Below are 22,522 nucleotides of genomic sequence, written 5' to 3'. Positions count from 1 at the left end.
AAACCACCTCCACTACATGTACAGAAACAAGGTGGACTTCTGTCCCTTCATGTCTATGCGAGGTCAATGAATTCTAGGGGAAAACCCCAGCTCTATGCTAATGTTTCCTAACTGAACATTTAATTTGCTTTCATCAACATCGACTCACATTATTGAGCCCGTATCCAAAGATTTTACTACCAAAGGTTATTAAAACGATCGCTTTAATCAATTAAAATGTACAATACCTTCCTCATTTCTACATATGTCTATATATACACATATACTTTCACCCTTTATCTGAGAAGTACAGAGCAATAACGGGGTCTTGATGTGCATTGTGAACAGTCCGTTTAGTGCGATGAAATAACTAGCTTCCCTGACCATACAGTAAACTCCTTTACAGACAGACAAACATACATACATACATACAGATATCCCACAACCACATTCCATAGCTTGGAACAGATAGGAGGGAGACATCTTGATGTTGTGAAAGACGCCTCCTTCCCAGGGGCTTCCATTTCTACCGTGCCCCTTCTACACACTGGCCCATCTCTAAACATAAACAGAAGACAAAAACACTGCATCTCTTCTTCTCGTGCCATTGTCCTTCTTGCTTCCTTTGCCAACACTGATGTGATCATCTCCTGGGCTGAGGTCTCGAAGCGCTACAGCTGAACTCTACAGGAGACGAGGAGAGGAAGGCACTTTGATATTGTTGAAATGCACAGCAGCACGCTCGCTATGGTTACGGTCCAGGCGGCTCAGTGGAGGCCAGTTCCCGGGCGCCCTGGACCAGCTCCAGCAGAGTGGAGAACATGGTGATGTCATCAGGCTGGAGACCCATCTTATGGATCTGAGACACAGAGACAACAATATCAGATAACAGGCTGCCTAGCCTCACCTCACCTCAGAGGGGTGTGTTTGTGGAGGTGTGTGTGTGAGGGTGTGTGTGTGTGGGGGTGTGTGTGTGTGTACCTGCTCCCCCAAGTACTCCACGTCCAGCGCCAGCTGCAGGCGAATCTTGCTGTCGTCGGTGGGTCCCCCGTTGGCAGGCATGGTGCTGCTGGGGGCCATCTTCCTGGCCTGCTTCAGACGCTTCAGACTCTCCTCCATCTTTTTCACAGAGCTCAGCACGTCCGAGATGGTCTCAAAGTACCTCCGCACACACACACACAAGCACATGCGTGAGTCCACTGTTGTGTGTGTTTGTGTGTGTAAGTGTGTGTATGTGTGTGTGATCCTCCTACCTGTGAGTGCAGTCACACAGGGTGACCCGTAGCCAGCCCTGGGCCACAGAGGGCTTGACCAGGTCTTTGGAATCACACAGCAGCTGGTGCAGCGGACGTAGTGCATTGTCCATATAAGCTGATGCTCGGCTGGGCACTTCCTGTCCAGAGAGGAAGAAGGACACCGTTTCTGGCACGTGTGTGTGTGTCTCAGGGATGTGTGTGGTTCTCAGCGAGCTGTTTGTGTAGGTTTGAGACGAGACACAAGCGCTGTGTACTCGGTGACAAAGTTAGGACCAGTGTGAGCACAGAGTAGGTGTGCCTGTATGCACGTGACGGTGACTGCCCATGTTTGTGTGACCTGCTCACCTTGTTGGTCCTGCGGTACAGGCGGGGCACCTCGGAGGCGCTCTTGAGGAAGCGGCAGCTGCGGTCGGTCAGGTGCTGGGTCATCCTGGCGTCCAGACTGGGGAGGCAGCCCGACAGGCTGTCCTGGGAGTCTCGCAGCGCCTCTGGGGAACGGGAAGCAGGAACACTGGTCACCATGCTGCTCAGGTGTGGAAGTGTGGAGAGCAGACAGGTGCACACGTGTTCAGATGTTTTGGCTCGGTACCTTCAATGATGATGAAGTTCTTGAAGCCGATGGCTTCCATTCTCTGCCTGATCATCTCTGAAACAACTGGGATCTGACAGACAGACAACATATTCATTGAGACGCAAAACATTATATATGTTTGTGTATATATACACTACCATTCAAAGGTTTGGGGTCACCCAGACAATTTCGTGTTTTCCATGAAAACTCACACTTTTATTTATCAAATAACTTTCAAAATGAATAGAAAATATAGTCAAGACATTTACAAGGTTAATTATTATAATTAGAAATAATTATTTTTATTTGAAATATAAATTTTGTTCTTCAAACTTTGCTTTCGTCAAATAATGCTCCATTTGCAGCAATTACAACATTGCAGACCTTTGGCATTTTAATTCTAATCCTTCTAATCATCCATTAGTCTTCTAAGGCAATTAGCAAACACAATGTACCATTCGAACACATACAGTAATAGAATAGTCATTTACCACATTAACAATGTATAGTGTATTTCTGATTAATTTAACGTTATCTTCATTGAAAAAAACAGTGCTTTTCTTTGAAAAATAACGACATTTTTAAGTGACCCCAAACTTTTGAACGGTAGTTTATATATATATATATATATTATATGTAATTACTGGTCGTGTGTGGACTGTTGTAGGCCATGCATATTGCAGTTCTGAGCTTACCTGTTCCTGTAGCTTCTCCACATCAGAGGCAATGTAGACCAGCTGTTTGGTAGAGAGGGAGGCGGGGCTACCACTCTCGCTGCCTCCGTCATCCTGAGATGTGCGACTGGACGTGGAGGAGGCGGAGCTAGGGAGGGGCCTCACCGGGTCTTTATTTACTTCAGGGGGCGTGGTTTTAGTCAGCACCTATCAGGATTCAGCAGGATCATTCAGTTCATCATCAACTTCAGCTTGAACAAAAGCCCTATTGAGCAATACTACAGTAAAGGGTTGGTTGCCATGTGGGATTGTGAGTTGCCAGGTTGGTGGTGTTTACCTCTGTGAGGAACCTGGCATAGCGTGAGTAGAGCTGCAGGGTGAGCTTCCAGAAGCGGTGTGTCAGAGGGGAAAGGTAGACCCGGTCAGCCCAGCACCTGACCAAGCTGGACCACAGCACCTGGGACACCTGCAGGTGATAGGAGCTACCCACTGTGTGTGTGTGTGTGAGAGAGAGAGAGAGAAACACCGTGAGTGAAGGACATAGTGAGTGAGGTGAGAGTTAGTGAGAGAGAGAGAGAGAGAGAGAGAGAGAGAGAGAGAGAGAGAGAGAGAGAGAGAGAGAGAGAGAGAGAGAGAGAGAGAGAGAGAGAGAGAGAGAGAGAGAGAGAGAGAGAGAGAGAGAGAGAGAGAGAGAGAGAGAGAGAGAGAGAGAGAGAGAGAGAGAGAGAGAGAGAGAGAGAGAGAGAGAGAGAGAGAGAGAGAGAGAATCAGTGACACATATTATATAATCAGTCACACTGAAAAGAAATCCCAAGGTCTACCTGGTGCTGCTTCTAGCCCATCGGATATAGCATTCTCCAGACTCCCGGCTATCTCCTTGTACCTGAGACACACAGGTGTATTTTTTTATCAAAAACAACGGGCACAACAAGTTGTTCAACATTCAGCCATACTGGAAAGAACAGCACACAAAAGGTTTCCTGTATCTGATGTAAACTTATTGCAAAATGTGTGGTATGCACATGTGTGTATGCGTGCGTGTTTGTGAGAGTGTGTGTGTGGGTGCTGACAAACAAAGCAGGGAACAGCGTGTTCAGCCTTCATGTTGACTCCACAGAGATCAATCATTCCTGATCAGGACAGAATGGTTTCTGTGGAGTGGAAACTCTGTAGACCTGCTGGAATAACTACCATAGATGAATCCCTCTCAGATCTTTAATTGGGTGCAAAGGCACAAACAGGTCTTCCTCTTTAGCGCTGGTATAAACCCAGTCATGTGACATCAGTCATTCCTCCAAAAGGGAGGAAGGAGAGATGCATGGGAAGGGTAACGAAATGGCCCGGGGTCCTTGACCACAGAACAACATAGCCTGACTCATGTAGACTGACTCATTTAGACTGTACGTAAATCAACCTATATCAACAACCTCTGGCACATTATGACTCGCATCCTGCTCTCATCATTGCATCACTGTGAAGAGTTGATCTCCCCAAGATTGTTTTGAAAAAGCCCCAACTGCAGACCTTTTTGCAGACATTTTTAAGTTACCAGTACCTCCAAACTCCATGCAGGAACACAAATAATATAATCTGTTACATCCAAGCCATTTATGTTCCTTTTGGATATGACAGCATTTATTTGTGACATCCATACATGCTCACCCCTAAGGCCTTCAATAGGGGCTAGGAGGCAGTAGGGGGTTCAACAGGGGCTGATGTAGGGATGTGTGGCATGGAGAGTAAGGTGAAACAGTGGCCCTCACCGCAGCTGAAAGTAGACCGGAAGGTTCCACTTGTTGTGGAAGCTAATGTAGGAGGGGTGGGCTCTCAGTCTCCTCACACTGGCCTGGGAGCCGCACTGACGCTCAAAACGCCGCACAAACTCCATAGTGACAGAGTACCGCTGTGGACAAACACGCCCAGAGGTTAGACAACAGTTTTAGAGATCCTTTGATATGATAGGGGCAGAAGAAATGTACTGGTGAGAGTACTTTGTGTACCTCGTAGAAGGTGTCAGGGTTTCCGGGATTGAACAGGAAGGATATCCTCTCCTCTATTGCTCTGATGATCTCTGGCCAAACAGAGTTAACCAGGAAGTCATAGCCAGGCACAATGTCTGCTTTGTCACTGGAGGAAGAAAACAAGATTTCACCAACAGGCAAAACTCAGGAGGACTTACCTGAATTAAAACATATTCAAACATGTATATCTGACTACAGAGCGAAGACTGCACAACCCTTGCTACCACCTACTATGTCACTAACGTCACAACCATCATTATCATACTAATGCACATAGCATCCTGTGTTAGTGCCCATGTCTGGCCTTACTCCTGCATCCTGCGGGGTGGCGTGTGTGGAAGGCTACCTGGAGATGGCTCCTCCCGTCACCTCCCGGAGCAGCCTGCAGTGGTGGGGGACAAACTCCAGCAGCTTGGACAACATCTGCTGCAGCCCGCTGGGGCCGGACTTCACTAGCTGCTCCACAATCACCTGGAGGACATCAGAGGAGAGGGGAGGCACGTTGAACACTCTTTGAAATGTATAGAAAAGTCCCAGGTTGAACTCCTCACGCGACCACTTTTAGTTGCCTCAATGCTTTTTTTTTGTCTGTTACCAAATTAAGAATGCAAACACAACCACACAAGAGATTGACATATCCAACGAGCAGGACACACTCAATGCGTTTTACAGAGGGTGTGCGAGGATGCCCACACCGAAGCAAAGACTTTCGAGTCTCGAACCAAGTTGAGAAGGATGACCAAAACTAGAATGATAAAATTGCAAGTCGTGTGCATGTGATGGTGGCTTGACTACCTCGTCCATGTAGGGCTTGACTAGGACCTGTCCCACCAAGGCCTCTGCGTCGCGGGTCTTGTCTATGGTGGCGTACGTCCTGAGACAGTGGCGGACGATGTCCATGTTAGCTGTCTGGAGGCCCTGTATCAACAGTCCTTCCAGAGACTGCTGCAGCATGGATGTGATGCCTGCTATACGCTGCGACGACACAAACACACACGAGGGTCAATGGGCTGACTCTGACAGACACAGCTATTGTAAAACATGGATTTGTGTCGGTGCATCAGCCTGGCAGTAGACTTACAGGTCTGACTTTGTCCAGCAGAGGCATGCCCTTACTCTGAACTGCATGGAACTGCAGCTGGTTGAACTCTGTGGCGATCCTCTCCAAGATTTGACCTGCCAACAAAGGACTACAAACACAAACCCATTGACCACATAGCGGCAATCCGAGCTGAGATCATTAGCACCCCCTGGTGTTTAGTGACACATACAGGCAGTCCGTTACCTGCTGATCTCCAAGGATGTGGAGTCTTTGGAGTTCTGGGAGTGAAGGATTTTCTCAATCTTCTCCACGGACCGAACCACTTGAATGAGTCTCAGAACACATATCTGGGTTAGAAAAGAGAGGACCAATGAAGTAGACAATCTTGTCCCTCAAATACAATCCAGATTTTAAGGGAGAAAACTGAGTGGTGATCCAGTATCATGCGGCAGTTTCTTCCTCGTTTTTATAGATCCCTGTACTATATCACCATGCAGTCTCACTAACCTTCTTGTTCTGCAGGTCGTTCTGTTTAGACAGTTTGTTGTCTATGGCCTGGATCACCTCATTGACAGACGACCTTAAACTCTGCACAAGGAGATGGACAGTATTAGGAAAGACAAAGCAGATATCCAGAGAAGGTTGGGAAAAGAATAAAGGTGAGCACATACCAGAACTTCTTCTCTCAGCTGTCCCAAGGGTACAGACAGCTGGTTCAGGGCTTTGTCCATTCCAACCTGCAGAAAAAACATAGTAACTCACAAAAGGAATATATGATGATGAAATGCACTGACTCCAATCAATATCATTAAATACATCGTTATTGCACCGTCATTAACCGCCTCAATGCCAGGGATAAACTCACCAGGTTGGTGGACAGGTTGACGAAGTCTGCATAGTCTTTATTGATTAGCTCAACCATGGCCGTTTTGAGCAGTTTGTAATAGAGCTCAAGGTCCTCGCGCATCTCTTCAAGCTGGACATGCTTCCTGCAGTCAGCCACGAACTGGTCCACGTCGAAGTCATCCTGGGACCCAGAAAGATCTGAGTCATTCTGTCGCCCAGCTACATGTCTACGTGCTATGACACCGTGTTGACTAGCAAGCTAAAATAATGTTTGCTATATAATACTGACTAATTGAAGAGTTATAACGTTAAGTCTGTGATAAAAGCTGTCTCTAATGGAAATGGAAATATATCTACTTACAGATAATCTATCTTGTGACTTTCCTTCCTACTACTAGCTACTACAACAACGATGAGTGGCAATGACATAAGAAAACGTCCTACCTTCATAAACACGTCCTTATCAAAACACAAAGAATCCGGCCCCTTTGGCAGATTCATATTGTTTTCAGAGGAGCAATAAACATGAATGCCAGAGAGCAAGTGATGCTGATGCAGAGTTTTTGGATTTTGTGAAAGAATAAAATACTTCCGCAAACATGGCAGGCTAGCGTCAACAACAAAAAAGAAGACGTAAACGTCGAGAGAAGAGAGAGCACCACCTAGAGGGCGCCAAGGGGAATGCGCTGAAACGATAACAGGGTTTGAGGATTTGAGCTAGAAACAGACACACTGATTTCTTAGATACTGAGATATGTTGTTTTTGTGTGGATATTTTACAATAATATGTTTTAGCATCAAATGCCTATCTATGTGCCAACATAATCTAAATGTAGCCTAATATATCCTACAGTCTTCTATACGCAGGAATTCCAAGAGATTCGTTAATCTATTTGCAATTTATCAACCGAGTCATAATTCCGTGTAATTCGACGTTTTGTGAGAAGTCATCGCTATTGGTTAGAGAAGGGGAGAGACTGGGTCAGGTGATGGAGAAGACCACTGTTCAATGAGATCTTCTCCTCACACGGCCTGAGAATAAGTCGGTCCCTCCCAACCCGGATACGCAGAGGGGTAATAAATATTGAAAATCGTCTTCAGTGTGAAGCTCGCAGGCTGCAATTCCAGTACCCAAGGTGAGGAGAGCTCCCCTCGGGTCCACGCGCTTTGAAGGGGGATCATTTGAAGTCACATCAAAGCGCCTGCAGCAGGAAACGGCATCATTTTTGATAACAGACAGTGGGGCAGACTAAGGAGGGTGTGTGTTGCACGGGTTCTTTCACAGTCGTGAATAGTTGCATGCAGAATACCGTGCCTTGTACCACCGAGAGCATCAACGAGCGATGGCGGAGTGTGGGAGGAAGGCGCTGTCGCTGCTTGAGGCGGCCCGATGCCGCTACGAGAGTCTGCAGATCTCTGATGACGTTTTTGGGGAATCGGGAGATGACAGTAGCGAAAACCCCTTCTACAGCACCTCAGGCGACTCTAATTCCGATAACTACACCGGGGAGGCCGATGAGCAGAGGGCAGGTGACAGTGGGAGCAGTCTGAGCGGTGGAGGTCCCCCCGGCTCAGTGTCAAAGAGCCAGGCAGAGGAGGACGGATGGAGCGACACGTTGCAGGACATCACGGTGCCCCCCTACACAGACACATATGGTACGTTTTATTACAAAGGAATGAAAACGCGACTTGCAGTTTGATATTTTCGTACTTTGATATCTCCCACCCATTAGGATGCCTTGAATTCCGAAACATACTTATGAATTATTTGCCAAATCACTGTGCAATAGGCTATTGGTCTGATACACACACACATACACACGCACACACACACACACACACACACACTGAACCATTGTCTAATGGTGTGTGTTTGTGTTTTTCAAAAAGAGCAAGATAGAAAATTAGGCAAGTCTTTTACACTGATATTTGGTTAAGAAAATAAACTACAATATGGACAAGTTATGGAAATCGATGGGTCACAAGGTGTGGAAACCCTTTCTGTGTTGGTCATCTTTCCTTTAATGTAGTAGTCTACACAGCCTTGGTCTGCTGTTTATTCAGTTGTTTAGTCTATTCTATTCCACTGTTACACTCATATGATAGAGTCTTCGTATCATAGGTCTTTGTTGTGGCTTACACTTGTAACTGCTTAATTTGGGCACATTTGTTGTTCTGAGGCAACAGATAAGTATTGTGGAATATCTTTTTGTGGTATTTGAGTTGGAGCATGTGTGTGTGTTTGTGAGGGGGTGGGAAAAGAAAATATACTGTTTTGAATAAGTGCAAACATACAACATCTACCTCACAGTCTTTTATTATTACACTAAAATAGTGTAATAGCTATTATTAGAAATGTTTTCACAATGTCTGTAACATTTCATGTGCATGTGCATGTACTTGTGTTCATGTGTTCAGTCAATATGCATGCATGCATGCATATTTGCCAGAGCTCCTTCCTGTGAGACAGAGTTGTGACAGACAAACTATAACGCCCACACACTCACTCTTTCACCCAGAGATGTACGTTTCACTCTCCCCCTCTCTTTATCTTTCTTTCTCCCCTCATTCATCTACATTTAGGGCGTAGCGTCCAATCAGTGAGTACAGGCCGGAGATGTAATGTCAGTGTGTTTCTCATCATCGCTGCCTCCTGCTTCACATGCCCAGGGCAGCTTTACTGAGGGAATAACTCACCTTGCTTCTGCAGTGCTGCCATGAAACAACCCTGACAATCTCTCCTCACACCAAACTAACCAGACTGTAAATTGCAACATGGTAGCCTTAAAAACAAGCATCTATCTGGAAATGGATTGCAGTTGTAATCGTTTGATTCATTAGGATTCAAAAATGTAGAGTATGTAAATACAAAATTGTAAGTTGTGGGAACCGAGGTGTGGGGAAATGAGACGTTTGGGGGAAGTGTTGAAAGGCTACAGTGAATGGTTGACAGGGGTTGGTATTGGATTGAGGAACAGACGTGATTGGTGATAATGAGATCTGGTGCCCCATGGCACTGCGTGGCAGGCAGGCCATCTGGTAGCCTGCTTTAGCCTGGGTAGAGCAGCCTTGGGAGGGTTTGGTATAGATGGGAACCAAAGACAGGGGGGCACTTTGTTCTGTCCACAGAAGAGACAAGGTACACCTGGTGCGGGTATGTTCAGGGATCAGGGATATGTTTTAGGACTGGGGCTGGGCTCTTTAAAGACCAATGGGCCCCGAAAGGATGTGAGGTGTAAGATAATAGATAACAGTAGCTAAGCCTGGCCTCATGACCATTTAGGTGAAGTTATCTAGCAACCATCTTGTTGAACCCTAACCATTCATACCTCAGTCCTGCTGGGTGTTAGGGGGTTGTGTCTGGACCAAGGCCCTGGCTCACCCATGAGGCAGTAACACAGGAGGTGACAGGTGGTGTTCTAGCTGACAGCACATGCACACTGAATCTAAACATGGTCAATATAACTCTCGGGTGGCTTCATTTGTACAGTACTGTACAGGTGTGTGTGTGTGTGTGCCTGCTTCAAATCATGTTCCCAGATCCTGTCAGTCATCCATGCTAGCAGCAATGCAAGCCTCTGTTGACACACTGGGTGCTGTCAGCAGGTGTGTGTTAGTTTGTGGTGTGGCTGAATGAGTGTCTGGAACAGGACTTGTTCAGGTTGAGCTTCAGTGTCTGCTCCATGTTCCAGCCATCATGCACCAGATCGGACAACACACGTACAGCAGGGCAGTGGACAGATGGAGAGATGTAAATAGATGGAGAGATGGGCAGGGAGGGTGTTGAACAAAAAACAGGACGGACACCTCCGAGTTGCGAGTTCGGCTTGACAGATTGAAATCTGGGTTTGAGTTGTGTATCCAGAACTGCTGACTGCCTCTACAGTGTGTGGCAGAAGGTTTCCTTGGGGACAGCTGCTGTGCTGACATACATAAATCATAACCTGTGGAGAAGGCCTATAGAGGAGGCCACAGTGTCGTGCTGTGGGACAGTGCAGGCGGATTGAAGCTAAGGACGTGTTGTTTGGTAGTTGCCGTGTTTCTGAGTTCTTCAGGCAGGATGGGTCAGCCAGGGGCGCCACCCTCTTCTTTTCAGACACGATCATGGATATTATCTGTCGGAAATCCCTGCAGAGTAAAGTGCAATAGGACCATGATGTGGATTACAGATGCATCCTAGTGGGTTATGTAACATTTGTATGGTGATGAAGCTTTCAGATTAGTCTCTATCTCTTCACCGAGACTGGCGTTGCATATCTCCTCAAGCCATGATCCACACACTCACCACTCACCAGTCACACATTCACCAGTCATACACTCACCACATCACATTCTGTTTTTTAGATGGTTCCACAGTTTGAAAGATGTTTTTATGTGACTATTTCATATTAGATGCCTTTTAGAAAAGGTCTATGTAACCCAATGTATTTTTATATCCTCTTATAAGAGTAGTATTGTCATTCCACATTTGTGGAATAACACTATTCTACATTTATCATCTGGATATAAACCGCACAGTATAAATACTGAACATGAGTACTACTGTGGGTTTAAGTCTACTGGATCTGCAGTGCTTGCAGTGAGTGCTTCGTGAATCCTTTTTTTTCCTCACAATATCTTAAAAAGAATTATCTCATGAAATTCTTAATTCTCTGAGAGGGAAGATATGGATGAGTGCAGCTCAGGGGACGGATAGAGAGAAAAAAACATGAAAAATGAAATCCTTTTTATGAGGAACCTTTCCGAAGGGCATGAAACAACTTAATTTCACCAGAAGTGCTGCTCATTTTGCAGTTATATTTAGGTCACATCCCCAATTATGTTTACTGAAACTTACTGCAGTCACACTGTGTTTCATTTGTTGCTTTCATGTTGTAAACCTGTAATGGGTTGGAGAGCTGAGGTTAGGAAGGTTATGGGATACTGTGTCTAACTGCTGCTGGAGCTGTCATTTAACCTGGGATGTATCATGTGTACTTAGTAGAGGAAGCAGAATCCTCTTTGGAACTGTCTAGTTATTGTAGTTGTGGTCCGTTGTGAAATCCTTTTTTCCGCCGGGTACCTAATCTAGTTGGCACAAAGTTGAAGAGGACCTGGCAGTAGTCCGCCTCGCTAATTATTATCACCGTCTGGTCAAGCAGCCAAGATAGTCTTCCAGGCATACTGAGCTTGAGAAGGACATTTTCGCAAGTTCTTGAAAACAATAATACTGGAAGTAACTCATTAAGTCAGGAATTGATCTGTAGTCCCTTTTCTCTCTGCTAACAGTATCTGACAACAAGAAGAAACTTGGAATACAAAGGTTTGCGTCCAGAGGACCTTTCTGTTGCCTCAAGTGTGTTCAAACATGTACCCTTTACACCAGTCAATAAGAGAATCATGTTCACACTCATAAGCACAGCCTTGGGTTGAGGAGCTTAGACTGTATGAGACACAATACACCACTAGTGAAAGCAGGAAGGCTTCTTTGATTGGACCAATGAGAGTTACCAGGCTAACCGTTGAATCCCCAAGCATCCCTGTTTTGCTTCAGGCAGTGTCAGGAATATTAATCTATCAAGCATTGCACAGTCAGTCGGTGAACAAGTTTAAGAAAGCTTTATTGCTTGCGGCCGGCCCACAAGGAGACAAAAACATCACACGCCATTGTGCTACAAAGTTTGTCTGGTTCACAAGTCTTCAGGTAAGACCATTTATTGGTGAGAAGTCTCCTCCCCTGCATATCAGCTGTCAATATGATCGATCCCAGAGACAGAGTGCGCGTGCACGTGGAAACTTACAGAGTTCTCCGACCCTAGGCTTGACCATATGATTCACTCAACACAGATAAGGTTTATTGCACCTCTAGTATGATAATGGTCAACCTAGGTCAGTTTGTTTACGTAAGCCTAGTGTCATCTATAGGTCATGTGGGGAGACTTGTCTCTACTGACAAAGGAATGCTAGCAACAGTATTTTCAGAATATAACCTTACATTCTAAATTTCTCCGACAGCTAGACAGATCTAGTGATGAAGGCAGTATGGTTGCTGTCACATTGAGTCAATGTGAACCACAGCCTACGGCTCATCAATGACCTACAACCATCCAAGAAACAGAAATGAGGATGTTATTTTCTGAACTGTTCTTTAAGAAGCAGCCTAAGCTCAGCTGTGCTAGTATACAGTAACTCTGAGTTAAGATGTGAATGAAGCTGTTAGGTAGCAGGTTGGACATGGTATGTTTGCTTGGGCTAAGCATTTTCTTAGGGATGTAGTCTTATTGTAGTCAAGACTGAATTGAAATGACTAATTCACTCTCCTTTATGATGCTTTGAATGTTTTCTCTTGTCCTTGGGTATACAACATACAAAATGCAAGACAGAATGGGGAACACACTCTTTAATAAAATGCATGGCATGCGGATACATTTCTGGCCGACTGGCAGTGGATTTCAATTGAGTATTTCTATTCTACTGCCCACAGCCACTCACGCTAACTGAATCAATAAGGTTTGAATCTCCCTACTCTCTCATCGCTCTTCAGGCCCCGCCCAGAAAATGGCCGCCTCCTCCTCTGCACTGGATTTTTTCCAGCTCTTTGTTCCTGACAATGCCATCCAGAACATGGTGACTCAGACCAACATGTACGCCAAAAAGTACCAGGAACGCTTTGGCATCGATGAGGGGTGGCGTTCTGTCACTGTTGCAGAGATGAAGTCCTTCCTTGGTAAGAACATATCGTCATATTGCATCAAACATCTTGCATACAATCTAGAGTAAACTATTACATAACTACAGCTAAAATAAAAAAACTCGACTCACATTTTCTTCTTCATTCAGACATTTACCCACTTCACACTACATATGACGTATTTACTATGATAAATGTGATGAACGAAACCTGGTCCTAACTGGGCCCGCAGGGTTCATGACGTCCACCAGCGTGCAGCGCTGTGAGTCGGTGCTCAGCATCTGGAGCAGTGGCTTCTTCAGCAACCGCAGCATCGCTCTGAAGATGAGCCAGGCCCGCTTCGAGAAGATCCTCAAGTACTTCCACATCGTGGCCTTCCGCTCCAGCCAGGGCCAAGGCAGCCAGGGCCTGTACAAGATCCAGCCCTTCCTGGACTCCCTGCAGCAGTCCTTCAGCTGCTCCTTCAGACCCTCACAGACACAGGTGGGATACACACACACACATAAATCATTATCTGTCTGAACATGATCCAATGTGAGTCCTGCTGCCTAATGGAACTGGTTTTCCATTAGGCAGCAGTGAGATGTGTTTAGTAACTGGGTTGTTAAACACAGGGACCCAGATTATGTTCAGAAAGATGCCAAAGCACAGTGAGTGAAGCCGTCACTAAACCTGCTTTGGCTGAGTGACGTGAGCCAGATCCTTGCGTTCCAGGAGGATTCTCACACAGACGGACTCCTGGCAAGGTTCTCTTCTTTGGAAGTAGGACAGACCATCTTGTTTGTCCGATTTCTGTTCCAGCAAGGAAATGGGCTACACTAAAATAAATATTCAGAGACTTCACCAGGATTTACGCTTCAGATTATTCAGCCATTACATATTTCAAGTTGACAATACAAGTGTTTTTACATTTTGAAACTGGACTGTATCTATCCTACCATTCTTCCCTTCCTTCCTTTTAGCAACGCATGCTGTGGTTTGAGGCTCACCTCAGAGTTCCCTTACCCCCTAAACCAGCTCACTCCTGTCTCACTCAGCTGGGTTGGTAGCATTTGTAAATGCAAACTTTTATTTAAATAATCCAAATTGTCAAGACACCTGAGTCTGTCAGAGAGTGGAGAGGAGCTGGGGGCTTGGGGTGAGGGAAAGGGATAATGAACGTCCTCGCTCACTTCTCTGTCTGTATGTCTCTGTAATCTCCCCCATCACCAATGTAAATGTTCAGCTTTCTCTGACAGACTGTCAACGTCCTGTTCTGTGGTCCAATGAATACCTCAAATATCAAGGCCTCAGACAAGGTAGTTCACTGAGAGAGCTCATTATCTGGAGTTTCTACTTTTACTATTTAGGAATGAAGACAGCGAGGGAGGAAGAAAGACAGAGAGAGAGAGAGAGAGAGAGAGAGAGAGAGAGAGAGAGAGAGAGAGAGAGAGGGGGAGAGAGAGAGAGAGAGAGAGAGAAAGAGAGAGAGAGAGAGAGATGGTGTGGAAATCAAACCACACTGATGATATAAGCATTTGAAAAAGTGAATCAAAATGCTGAACCTTACGCCAGCCAGAAACAATTCTGCTTAGCTTTACGTTTTTGACCCACTTTTGTTGACAAAACATGTTGTTTCACACACACATACACCCACACAAACACACCCACACACCACACATTCACAGGTTTCTGTGGAGACATACAGTAGCATGCGGTATAAGGCCTCTCAAGACCAGAGAAAGATATCCTGTCGACCTCACCATCTTCCAGTGTGAATGTAGTTCCACAGGTAACACAGCTGAACTCAATATAATATGATTTAGGGTGTGTCAGATACAGACCTGAGGGGACTAAATGGTGAGAGCACACACACACACACACATCCGCACATTAAGGTAAGCCCCGTGCTGTGTGTGCTATTGGTCCTACAGGTTCTCCATGAGCCTCTGATCGATGAAGACCCTGTCTTCATCACCACCTGTACAGAGAGGGAACTGAGGAAGAGGAAGAAGAGGAAGTTCAGTCTCTGGGTCAGGCAGTGCACCTCCACCGGCTTCATCTGCCAGGTACATCATGCTGTGTGTGTGCGTGTAGGGGGGTGTGTGGGGGTGTGTGGGGGTGTGTGTGTGTGTGTGTGTGGGGGGGGGGGGGTCCCGTGTCCCCTGCAGGCATCTCCTGTGTGTGTATGTGAGTGTGTGTGAGAGAAAGAGAGAGAGAGAAAGAGTGAAAAGATGATTCTTATGCAGTGCCCTTGCTGTACCTTGCCAACACAGTGCAGCCACCTTCAAGTACCCTCTGTTTTCTCTCAGGCTTACATAAGACAGCTGTTCATCTGGGGCACGGCATTGCACCATGGCAGGGAACGAGACATCTAACTGACATATGTGCACACAGCCACACACCTACATCCCCCCCCCCCACACACACACACACACATACCCACTCACACACACACCCACACACACACTGTCTGGTGTTTCCAGTCAGTTCAACTGTCTTCCTTTGCTGCTACATTGCTTTCACTTAGTGAAATGTTCCACTGGGAACAAATTAAGAAATAAATAAAGGAAAATGAGGGTAATGGGGATGGCATTAGTAGAGCAGGGGTCAGGAGCTGAAGCAGACAGAGAAGGGCAAACACACCACTTAACAGGATTGCTCCGCCAGAGTGGGGGTTTAATACGCCAGATAAATTCTGGACAGGGCTGGGTGAATGGAGGCCAGGGATCAGGGCTGGGGGAATGGAGGCCAGGGAACAGGGCTGGGGGCTGTGCATGAGGCACTGGGAGCTTGGCGTGGGGCCGGGTTTGGCGTGAGTTTGGGGTAATTGGGGCTGGGGGACCAGGCTGAGGGTGGGAGATGAAGGCTTGTTGCCCAGGCTGAAACTGGGGGACTGAAATAGGGAAGGACAAGAGTGACGTGAGGGGGAGGGGGGTGAGCATAGCCAGGCATCCAGTGGACGGCTGGAATTCTTTCACCCTGTCACTCCTTTGTGGTTCAGTGGAGCGAGACTGGTAGCAACACAGCCTCAGGTTCCATAGGACCCACTTCCACTCTGTCTTGTGCAGCCAAATAAGACTGCTGGTCTATCACTTCAGAGGCATTCAGTCAGGTGTCATTTTTCATTCAACAATTGAATAATGTAGAGCTTTTGGATATTATGCCCGCTAACAATCAATAACCACAAACATAATTTTGCCAAAACCATGTCTTTCATAAGAGATTAATTGACTTGAAATTATCTTTTATGTGGTGTCCTGTTCTGTCCTCCTGGTCCAGATCTATGTCCACCTGAAGGAGGGTCAGGGGGTGGACGGTCTGGCCACGCTGAAGAACAAGCCACAGCTCCACAGCATGGTGGCCAAGCAGCTGTGTCATAACCTGTCCGGGCGCAATGCTATCGTGTTCACAGGGCCCAGCATCACCAGCCTCAACCTCTTCCAGGAGTTCCAGAAACAAGGTCGCGATTCACCCCCCCCTCCCTCTCTCTCATTCTCTCCCTCACTCTGTGACTTTTCATTCAAGGTGACTGACTGTCCCTAGGTGTCTTTGTGGCCCTTCAATCACACTCACTTTGGTTCTTAGCAAGAATTCCTTTTTTTTTCTCCCTCGGCCTCCCTCCATCCCTCCTTCCCTCCCTCTCTGTCCTGTCACACACCCCTTTCATCTCTGTGCAAGATATCTCATTCCTCATCTCCACTGCCTCCTAAAACCCCTGCAGTTTTAATTACCGTGTGTAAACAACTCCGGCTAGCATACAGGAGGGAGAACAGAGCAGGCACTAGGCCCTCGACCTTGAGACAACCCTGACTGCATGCCGACACACTGATTCCAGAACCAGTGACTGGACTAGTCCTTTTCTGAGGATCTTTAGGAGTGGACCTCTCTCTCTGATCCCAGTGTTGTCATAAACAGATTATAGTTTGGTGAGTGAAGGAAACTAAGAGGTACACAAGAGTGTACCTCTTAGTACACACACACACACACACCCACACACACAGACACACACACAGAACACACATATACACACCGAGACAGAGAGACAAACATAGAGGTTCTAATATAAAGCTTCCTGTAGCCTTGGAACTGACGCACAAACACACAGACACATGCACATGCTAACACACACAGCACAGATATGAATCACTTTCCACCCTCAAATATCAGCACCACGGTTGTCTTTAGTCTGATAATCAGAAGATAAAGACAAGAGAGGGAGGAAAAGAGATTTGTCCTTTGTGAGTCCTCTTTGTCTCCCCCTCCCCTCCCTCCTCCTCTTTCCCCTTACATCATCAAATTATAATTAGACCACAGAATGAAATTCTAAAGTTTCATTCTAAAGTGAAACAGGTGTGGCATATTCACTTAACCTTTAGCTTTTCTTCCTGTCTGTCTGTCCATCTTCCTGTCTGTCTGTCCATCTGTCTGTCTAACTGTTGGTCTGTCTGTCTCTCCATCTGTCTCTCCGTCTATCTGTCTGTCTAACTGTTGGTCTGTCTGTCTCTCCATCTGTCTCTCCGTCTGTCTGTCTGTCCACCAGAGATCTACTGCTGCGGCCTGCTGAGCACCAGGAAGAGTGACTGCACGGGCCTGCCCCAGTGCATGCTGGTCGGCACCTCCACTCCCCAGCAGCGTGGCCAATCCTGCACCATGATGAGAGGCAACATGTCCCTGATCAGCTGGTACAACAAGGGCCACTTCCGCTTCCTCACCAACGCTTACTCTCCCACCAAGCAAGGTAGCCAGGTCTGGGGGGCGGGACTGGGAAACAGTACAGCACACACCCACCCTTAGTGTGCTCTGCTGCCCAGAGCTCTGCTGAGTGTCTCCGTGTCTGTGTGTCTGTGTGTGTGTCTGTGTGTGTCTGTATCTGTGTGTGTGTGTGTGTGTGTTTCAGGGGTGATCATCAAGAGGAAGAGCGGAGAGATCCAGTGTCCACTGGCGGTGGAGGCGTTCGCTGCTCACCTTAGTTACATCTGCAAGTACGACGACAAGTACAGCAAGTGAGTACCAGAGCCCCGCCCCGTGATCACGACATGGTCCAAACAGAATTCTTGTCTGCAAATGCATTTTTTTTATTTTTTTATCTTGTGTTATCGGTTTCCTTCTATGGTCGACAGCCTTCAGTCGATTCAGATGCTTGTTGCCTAGTAACAGTGCGGTCATGTCAGAAAACACGTAGGATCTCTTTTATATCTCAACTTGCTGGAATGCTCCTGAACAAGCTGCTCCCCAACTCTTATTTAGCCAATGGAAAACATCTCACCCACTTGAGTGGAGCCAATTAGATGTGCCACTCCAACTCTGTCTAGACAATCTGATCTCTTCACTTCTGACGAACCAATCAGTGTGTTTGGTTACTCCCCTCAAGGTACTTCATCTTCCACAAGCCTAACAAGACGTGGCAGCAGGTGTTCTGGCTGACCATCAGCATCGCCATCAACAACGCCTACATCCTGTACAAGCTGTCCGATGCCTACCAAGTCAAGCGTTACAGCCGCGCCCAGTTCGGAGAGAGACTGGTCAGGGAGCTACTGGACTTGGACGAATGTTCCCCCACACAGTGAAGCAGCAGGCTAAGACCCACTGTAAAAGACACACACTTTTAGTGTTCTGTATATACTAAACATAACACGTGTAAACTCACACGCACAGAGCATATTCGCACTCTACTGTACTATCTTTCGTTCTCTCTCTATATCACGCAAACACACATACACAGATACACACATACATTGTAAATATGAAGTGTTTTCCCTCTCGTAGTCTTAGGTGTTTCACACTAACACACGTTGGCACACACTGTTGCCCCGTGCAAACACGCCAACAAACACTGACACGCAGGCACTTTCATACACACACACACACACACACACACACAAACACACACACACACACTCCTCTCGTGCTGTAGAAACTAAAACCCCTCTCTCTGAAGCTGTGCCAAGTCGGACACAGCCCCCCCCCCCACAGAGACTGGGAGAGCCGGCCCTCTCTCTCCCGTCTGACCTGTATCTGCTCTGCTCCCAGGGAGATACCACCCGACACGTGTCTCTCTTCATAGACCAGAGCCATTGTACAGATAACATGCCTCAGTACCATTAGTGTGACAGGCTGCATGACTACAAGCATAATAATGTACTCTCGTTCAGTGTGCTGAGGAAAAACATTGCATTTTATAATCTTTTGTCCGTCTTGTTAAGATGGTGAGATGGCTGGGTGGAGTGATGATGGTGATGTATATAATCCATGACTATTAGCCAGTCATCCAGGGAGCTACATCTGGTGTCACAGCTATGCGTCCTAAAGAGTCAATACTATATGACATGTGAGACATATGATAAGTCCTATAGGGCAACTAAGATAGAATCTGTCCATACACTGGAATGGACTAGAGTCTATCAGGCTCTCATGCACTTTCCATCTCCATGGTCTTGCACGTAAGAGATTTAACAATAGTTCCTTGACATGTTTACTAGATATCGTCTTTAGCTTTGGTGGGAAGTCCTATTAACGGTAACATTACGCTCCCCCCCCCCCCTAAATATGATCAAATATGATAGATCAATCAGAAAACATAATTAGTATAAATATGCATCCTCTGACTCTGAGCAGCACCAAACAGAGATGAACAAGTAGAATACACTTTAGAATAACCAATGTAGAAAACCAAATGAATTAATAATATGACAAATATTTATATTATGAAATATAATAGCTAAAACATTTCAAAGATAGATGGATCGAGCTCATATCGATGATTCGATCCGATATCACTTAGAAAAAGACAAGATTGTGATCTTTCACCTCTTCTTTTTCTAATGCCCCATTGTCGTTGTTGTCGTAGTGTTACTGTGTGTTTCTGTGACCCACTGTCTGTGCACTGTTATTCTGTTCTCAGTAACACTGTTTAAAAGCTTCACCATCGTACCACACTCACAACTTATACATCCAACTATTATTAAAGACAGCAGATTCCATATGGATTATAGATAATAATGACTTTGAGAGGGACCCTAAATGAGTATGAATATCATATGAATTAATGTTGCGGTTACTGTGTATATCTCAAGTCTGGGATTGCTTCTGCACAGCTGCTGTTACTAGGCAATGTGTTTAAGGAAGTGTGGAGGCCACGCTGGTCGTCAGGAAGGAGCTGCAGTAGACCAGGGGAGGTCTGCCCAATCACACATATACTACTGCTCTCTCTGATCCCACACACACACTCATACACACACAGGAACACACACAGACACTCACTGACACACACACATTCACTCCCTCTATTTCTGTATCTCTCACACACACACACACACACAAACACACACACTCACACACATGTATTTAAAGCAGCTGTGTTTGGTAGGTTCAGCTTTATGTAAAAGTGTAATTTCTAGTTTGGCATCCCAGACCTAATGTACCAGTTACAGTTAAAATTATTTGATGTCTTTTGATTTCCATAGGGAATTATTGCTCTCCTAATCAGTTATAATTGATCAAATTTTAAGGTTTATTCTCAGGTTGAAATCCAATGGCTCAATATACAAATTTCATTTGAGGCTGAAATGACAAGGATTTAGTTTATAATTTCACAGATCAGCCATATCAAATATGTTCTCAGTGCCTTTTCAAGAAGTCTGCTCTTAAGGTTATGATATTTTATGTCACTCTATGGCTTTTAAATCCAGTGGGTGGATGGTGGCGGGGGGGTTGAAGGACAATAAGTAAATTGGAAAAAAAAGACGAGCAAAAAGGAGTATGTGTGTGAGAGAGAAGAGAGTAGAGAAAGGAGAAAAAACTATTAATCATGGACAAGACGACAGAAGCTTACTGTCAAAACGTCATGCAATGTTAATGATCATATGACTATTCTGCAGTCAGATTCAATGTTATCAATCAGATGATTGATATATTGTTTCCATATGCAATCCCAGCACTCTCTCTTGCCTGAGGTCTCCTCTCTGTATCTATCTTAGTACCTCTGTACTGCTGTTTTATTGGCTGACAGTGAAAAAAAGATTGTTAGATTAATGAGTTATGTTCATGGCTAGCCTTTCAATCTATTAGCATACGTCATCATTCTGTCTCTCCACTGGATTTACTCCTGGGCTTAGACCCATCAATAACACTATTCAGTCCGTCACTCATACCGCACCAATGCTCCTGCCCCCACTACCCAATTAGCGCTCCTGTTGGAGAATCTAGACCTGCATGCCAATTAGTGCTCCTTTCCTGTGGGTGTGTCTCAATAGACTGAATCGACTTTCTCTCCTTGTCTATTTTTCCTTTCAGTTTAACTAGACAGGTGGAACCTTCTTACGGCCTTAACCTACCTGGGGTTTCCAGATCAGTGACAGTGAGGGGAGACAAGGAAAGGGAAGCACCTTTAAGTACTTGGTCAGGTGGTCGTATGGTACAAGTAAACAATGCCTGTCACACCATGTTGTAACGCAGCTTACAGCCTTCCAGATTCAACTCAGCTGTTCAGTACATTAACACTGGACCTATTGATGATTGTCGTACTCAAATGCAATGGGAGGTCACAGGATGTTGGAAATGCCTGCTTGTGTGCCACTGTGTTCCGCTGCCTGTTTAACAGAGGTGTCCGTTGTTTCAGAGGGTGCTTTGGGCCTAAACACTGACTCATTCTGGATGGGAGCTGGATAGCTTCTGATGTCATTGAGAATATAGGACCTTAGGTGACCTCAGGGCTTCATAGAATTAGACATTCTAAGGTTTATTAAGAATATGTATAAACTACGATAACCTTAAAAGGTGCTTTCAAAACACTGTTACGAAAAATAGAAAGTTGGAATTTTAATGTGTTTCATCATTACAAGCTCAATAACTTCTCAGTTATACGTTTAGGGGTGGAAATGGTTCTGTGAATGGAAATGGGCGGTTGCTAGGATGGTGTATTTAATTGTTGTGTGTTGTGTGTAAAATATCTCATGTACGTTGGACCAAAATTCCTAACCGACCTAATCTAGTGATCAGTTCAGATGTTACTGTATGTAGAGTCAGAAAACTAACTGCAGTGTACTGATGCTGTTGATAAGGAGAGGTTGATTCCCCCGGCTAGGCTTTGACCAGTGTCTGGGGTCAGCCTCACCATGCCACTCTATGAATGCCCTGAGTATGTTGTGTTGTGGAATATGGACTATGCTTCCTGTTTATTGGTCTGTGGCTGGTTCAGGACAGTGATTGCTGTATCGTGTGTTTTGTCCTCTCTGAAGGAGTGTTGTTACGCGTTGTCTCCGCTGTATGTGTATGTATCCTCCCACGTTAACCCCTCCCCCCCTGGGTCTGGGGTTGTAAATCCTGTGTAACCCCACCACTTAAGAGAGTTTACACCATTTTGCACACATAATAAATGTTCATAATTTTATATGCACCAACAGTGTTCTTTTGTTTGTACTGTGTGTCACACTTCTTGAAAGGAGTGGGAAATCTGGGGTTCACAGTAAAGCGGAATACAAAT

General features: G+C 45.7%; 2 protein-coding genes and 1 long non-coding RNA gene across 3 annotated transcripts; 1 reads left to right on the top strand and 2 right to left on the bottom strand.

Annotated features, from left to right (window-relative positions):
• Positions 1 to 186: 186 nt before the first annotated feature.
• cog2 (component of oligomeric golgi complex 2) lies at positions 187 to 7,015 on the bottom strand. Its single transcript, XM_062464061.1, has 18 exons — positions 6,834 to 7,015; positions 6,409 to 6,570; positions 6,215 to 6,280; positions 6,051 to 6,131; positions 5,787 to 5,890; positions 5,583 to 5,691; positions 5,297 to 5,476; positions 4,848 to 4,972; positions 4,481 to 4,607; positions 4,244 to 4,383; positions 3,302 to 3,363; positions 2,818 to 2,969; positions 2,502 to 2,687; positions 1,825 to 1,897; positions 1,581 to 1,723; positions 1,233 to 1,372; positions 961 to 1,141; positions 187 to 838 (listed from the first exon to the last, which is right to left on the bottom strand). Exons 1-18 carry the CDS (start codon positions 6,888 to 6,890, stop codon positions 731 to 733), a joined length of 2,196 nt encoding a protein of 731 aa, XP_062320045.1. The 5' UTR covers positions 6,891 to 7,015; the 3' UTR covers positions 187 to 730.
• Positions 3,519 to 4,231, bottom strand: LOC134022498 (uncharacterized). The gene is made up of 2 exons (XR_009930649.1): positions 3,998 to 4,231; positions 3,519 to 3,951 (listed from the first exon to the last, which is right to left on the bottom strand). It is a non-coding gene; the product is annotated as an uncharacterized LOC134022498 (long non-coding RNA).
• A 209-nt stretch (positions 7,016 to 7,224) lies between the features above and the next one.
• Positions 7,225 to 22,429, top strand: pgbd5 (piggyBac transposable element derived 5). Its single transcript, XM_062464064.1, has 8 exons — positions 7,225 to 8,045; positions 12,913 to 13,095; positions 13,292 to 13,542; positions 14,973 to 15,107; positions 16,321 to 16,501; positions 17,582 to 17,779; positions 17,939 to 18,044; positions 18,413 to 22,429. Exons 1-8 carry the CDS (start codon positions 7,733 to 7,735, stop codon positions 18,606 to 18,608), a joined length of 1,563 nt encoding a protein of 520 aa, XP_062320048.1. The 5' UTR covers positions 7,225 to 7,732; the 3' UTR covers positions 18,609 to 22,429.
• The last annotated feature ends 93 nt before the right edge of the window (positions 22,430 to 22,522 follow it).

Source organism: Osmerus eperlanus, chromosome 6 (assembly GCF_963692335.1).
Source record: "Osmerus eperlanus chromosome 6, fOsmEpe2.1, whole genome shotgun sequence".
Taxonomy (NCBI): Eukaryota; Metazoa; Chordata; class Actinopteri; order Osmeriformes; family Osmeridae; genus Osmerus; species Osmerus eperlanus.
Note: the sequence above shows the minus strand (reverse complement) of the source record. Positions and strands in the feature narration are given on the sequence as shown.

Excerpts from the sequence above, each read along its gene's own strand:
- cog2 (XM_062464061.1), bottom strand. The coding sequence starts at position 6,890 with ATGAATCTGCCAAAGGGGCCGGATTCTTTGTGTTTTGATAAGGACGTG. Across the intron at positions 6,281-6,408 it reads TCAACCTGTCCACCAACCTG|GTTGGAATGGACAAAGCCCT; the intron begins GTGAGTTTATCC and ends TTTTTTCTGCAG. Across the intron at positions 1,373-1,580 it reads TGTACCGCAGGACCAACAAG|GAAGTGCCCAGCCGAGCATC; the intron begins GTGAGCAGGTCA and ends CTCTCTGGACAG.
- pgbd5 (XM_062464064.1), top strand. The coding sequence starts at position 7,733 with ATGGCGGAGTGTGGGAGGAAGGCGCTGTCGCTGCTTGAGGCGGCCCGA. Across the intron at positions 8,046-12,912 it reads CCCCTACACAGACACATATG|GCCCCGCCCAGAAAATGGCC; the intron begins GTACGTTTTATT and ends ATCGCTCTTCAG. Across the intron at positions 18,045-18,412 it reads TACGACGACAAGTACAGCAA|GTACTTCATCTTCCACAAGC; the intron begins GTGAGTACCAGA and ends ACTCCCCTCAAG.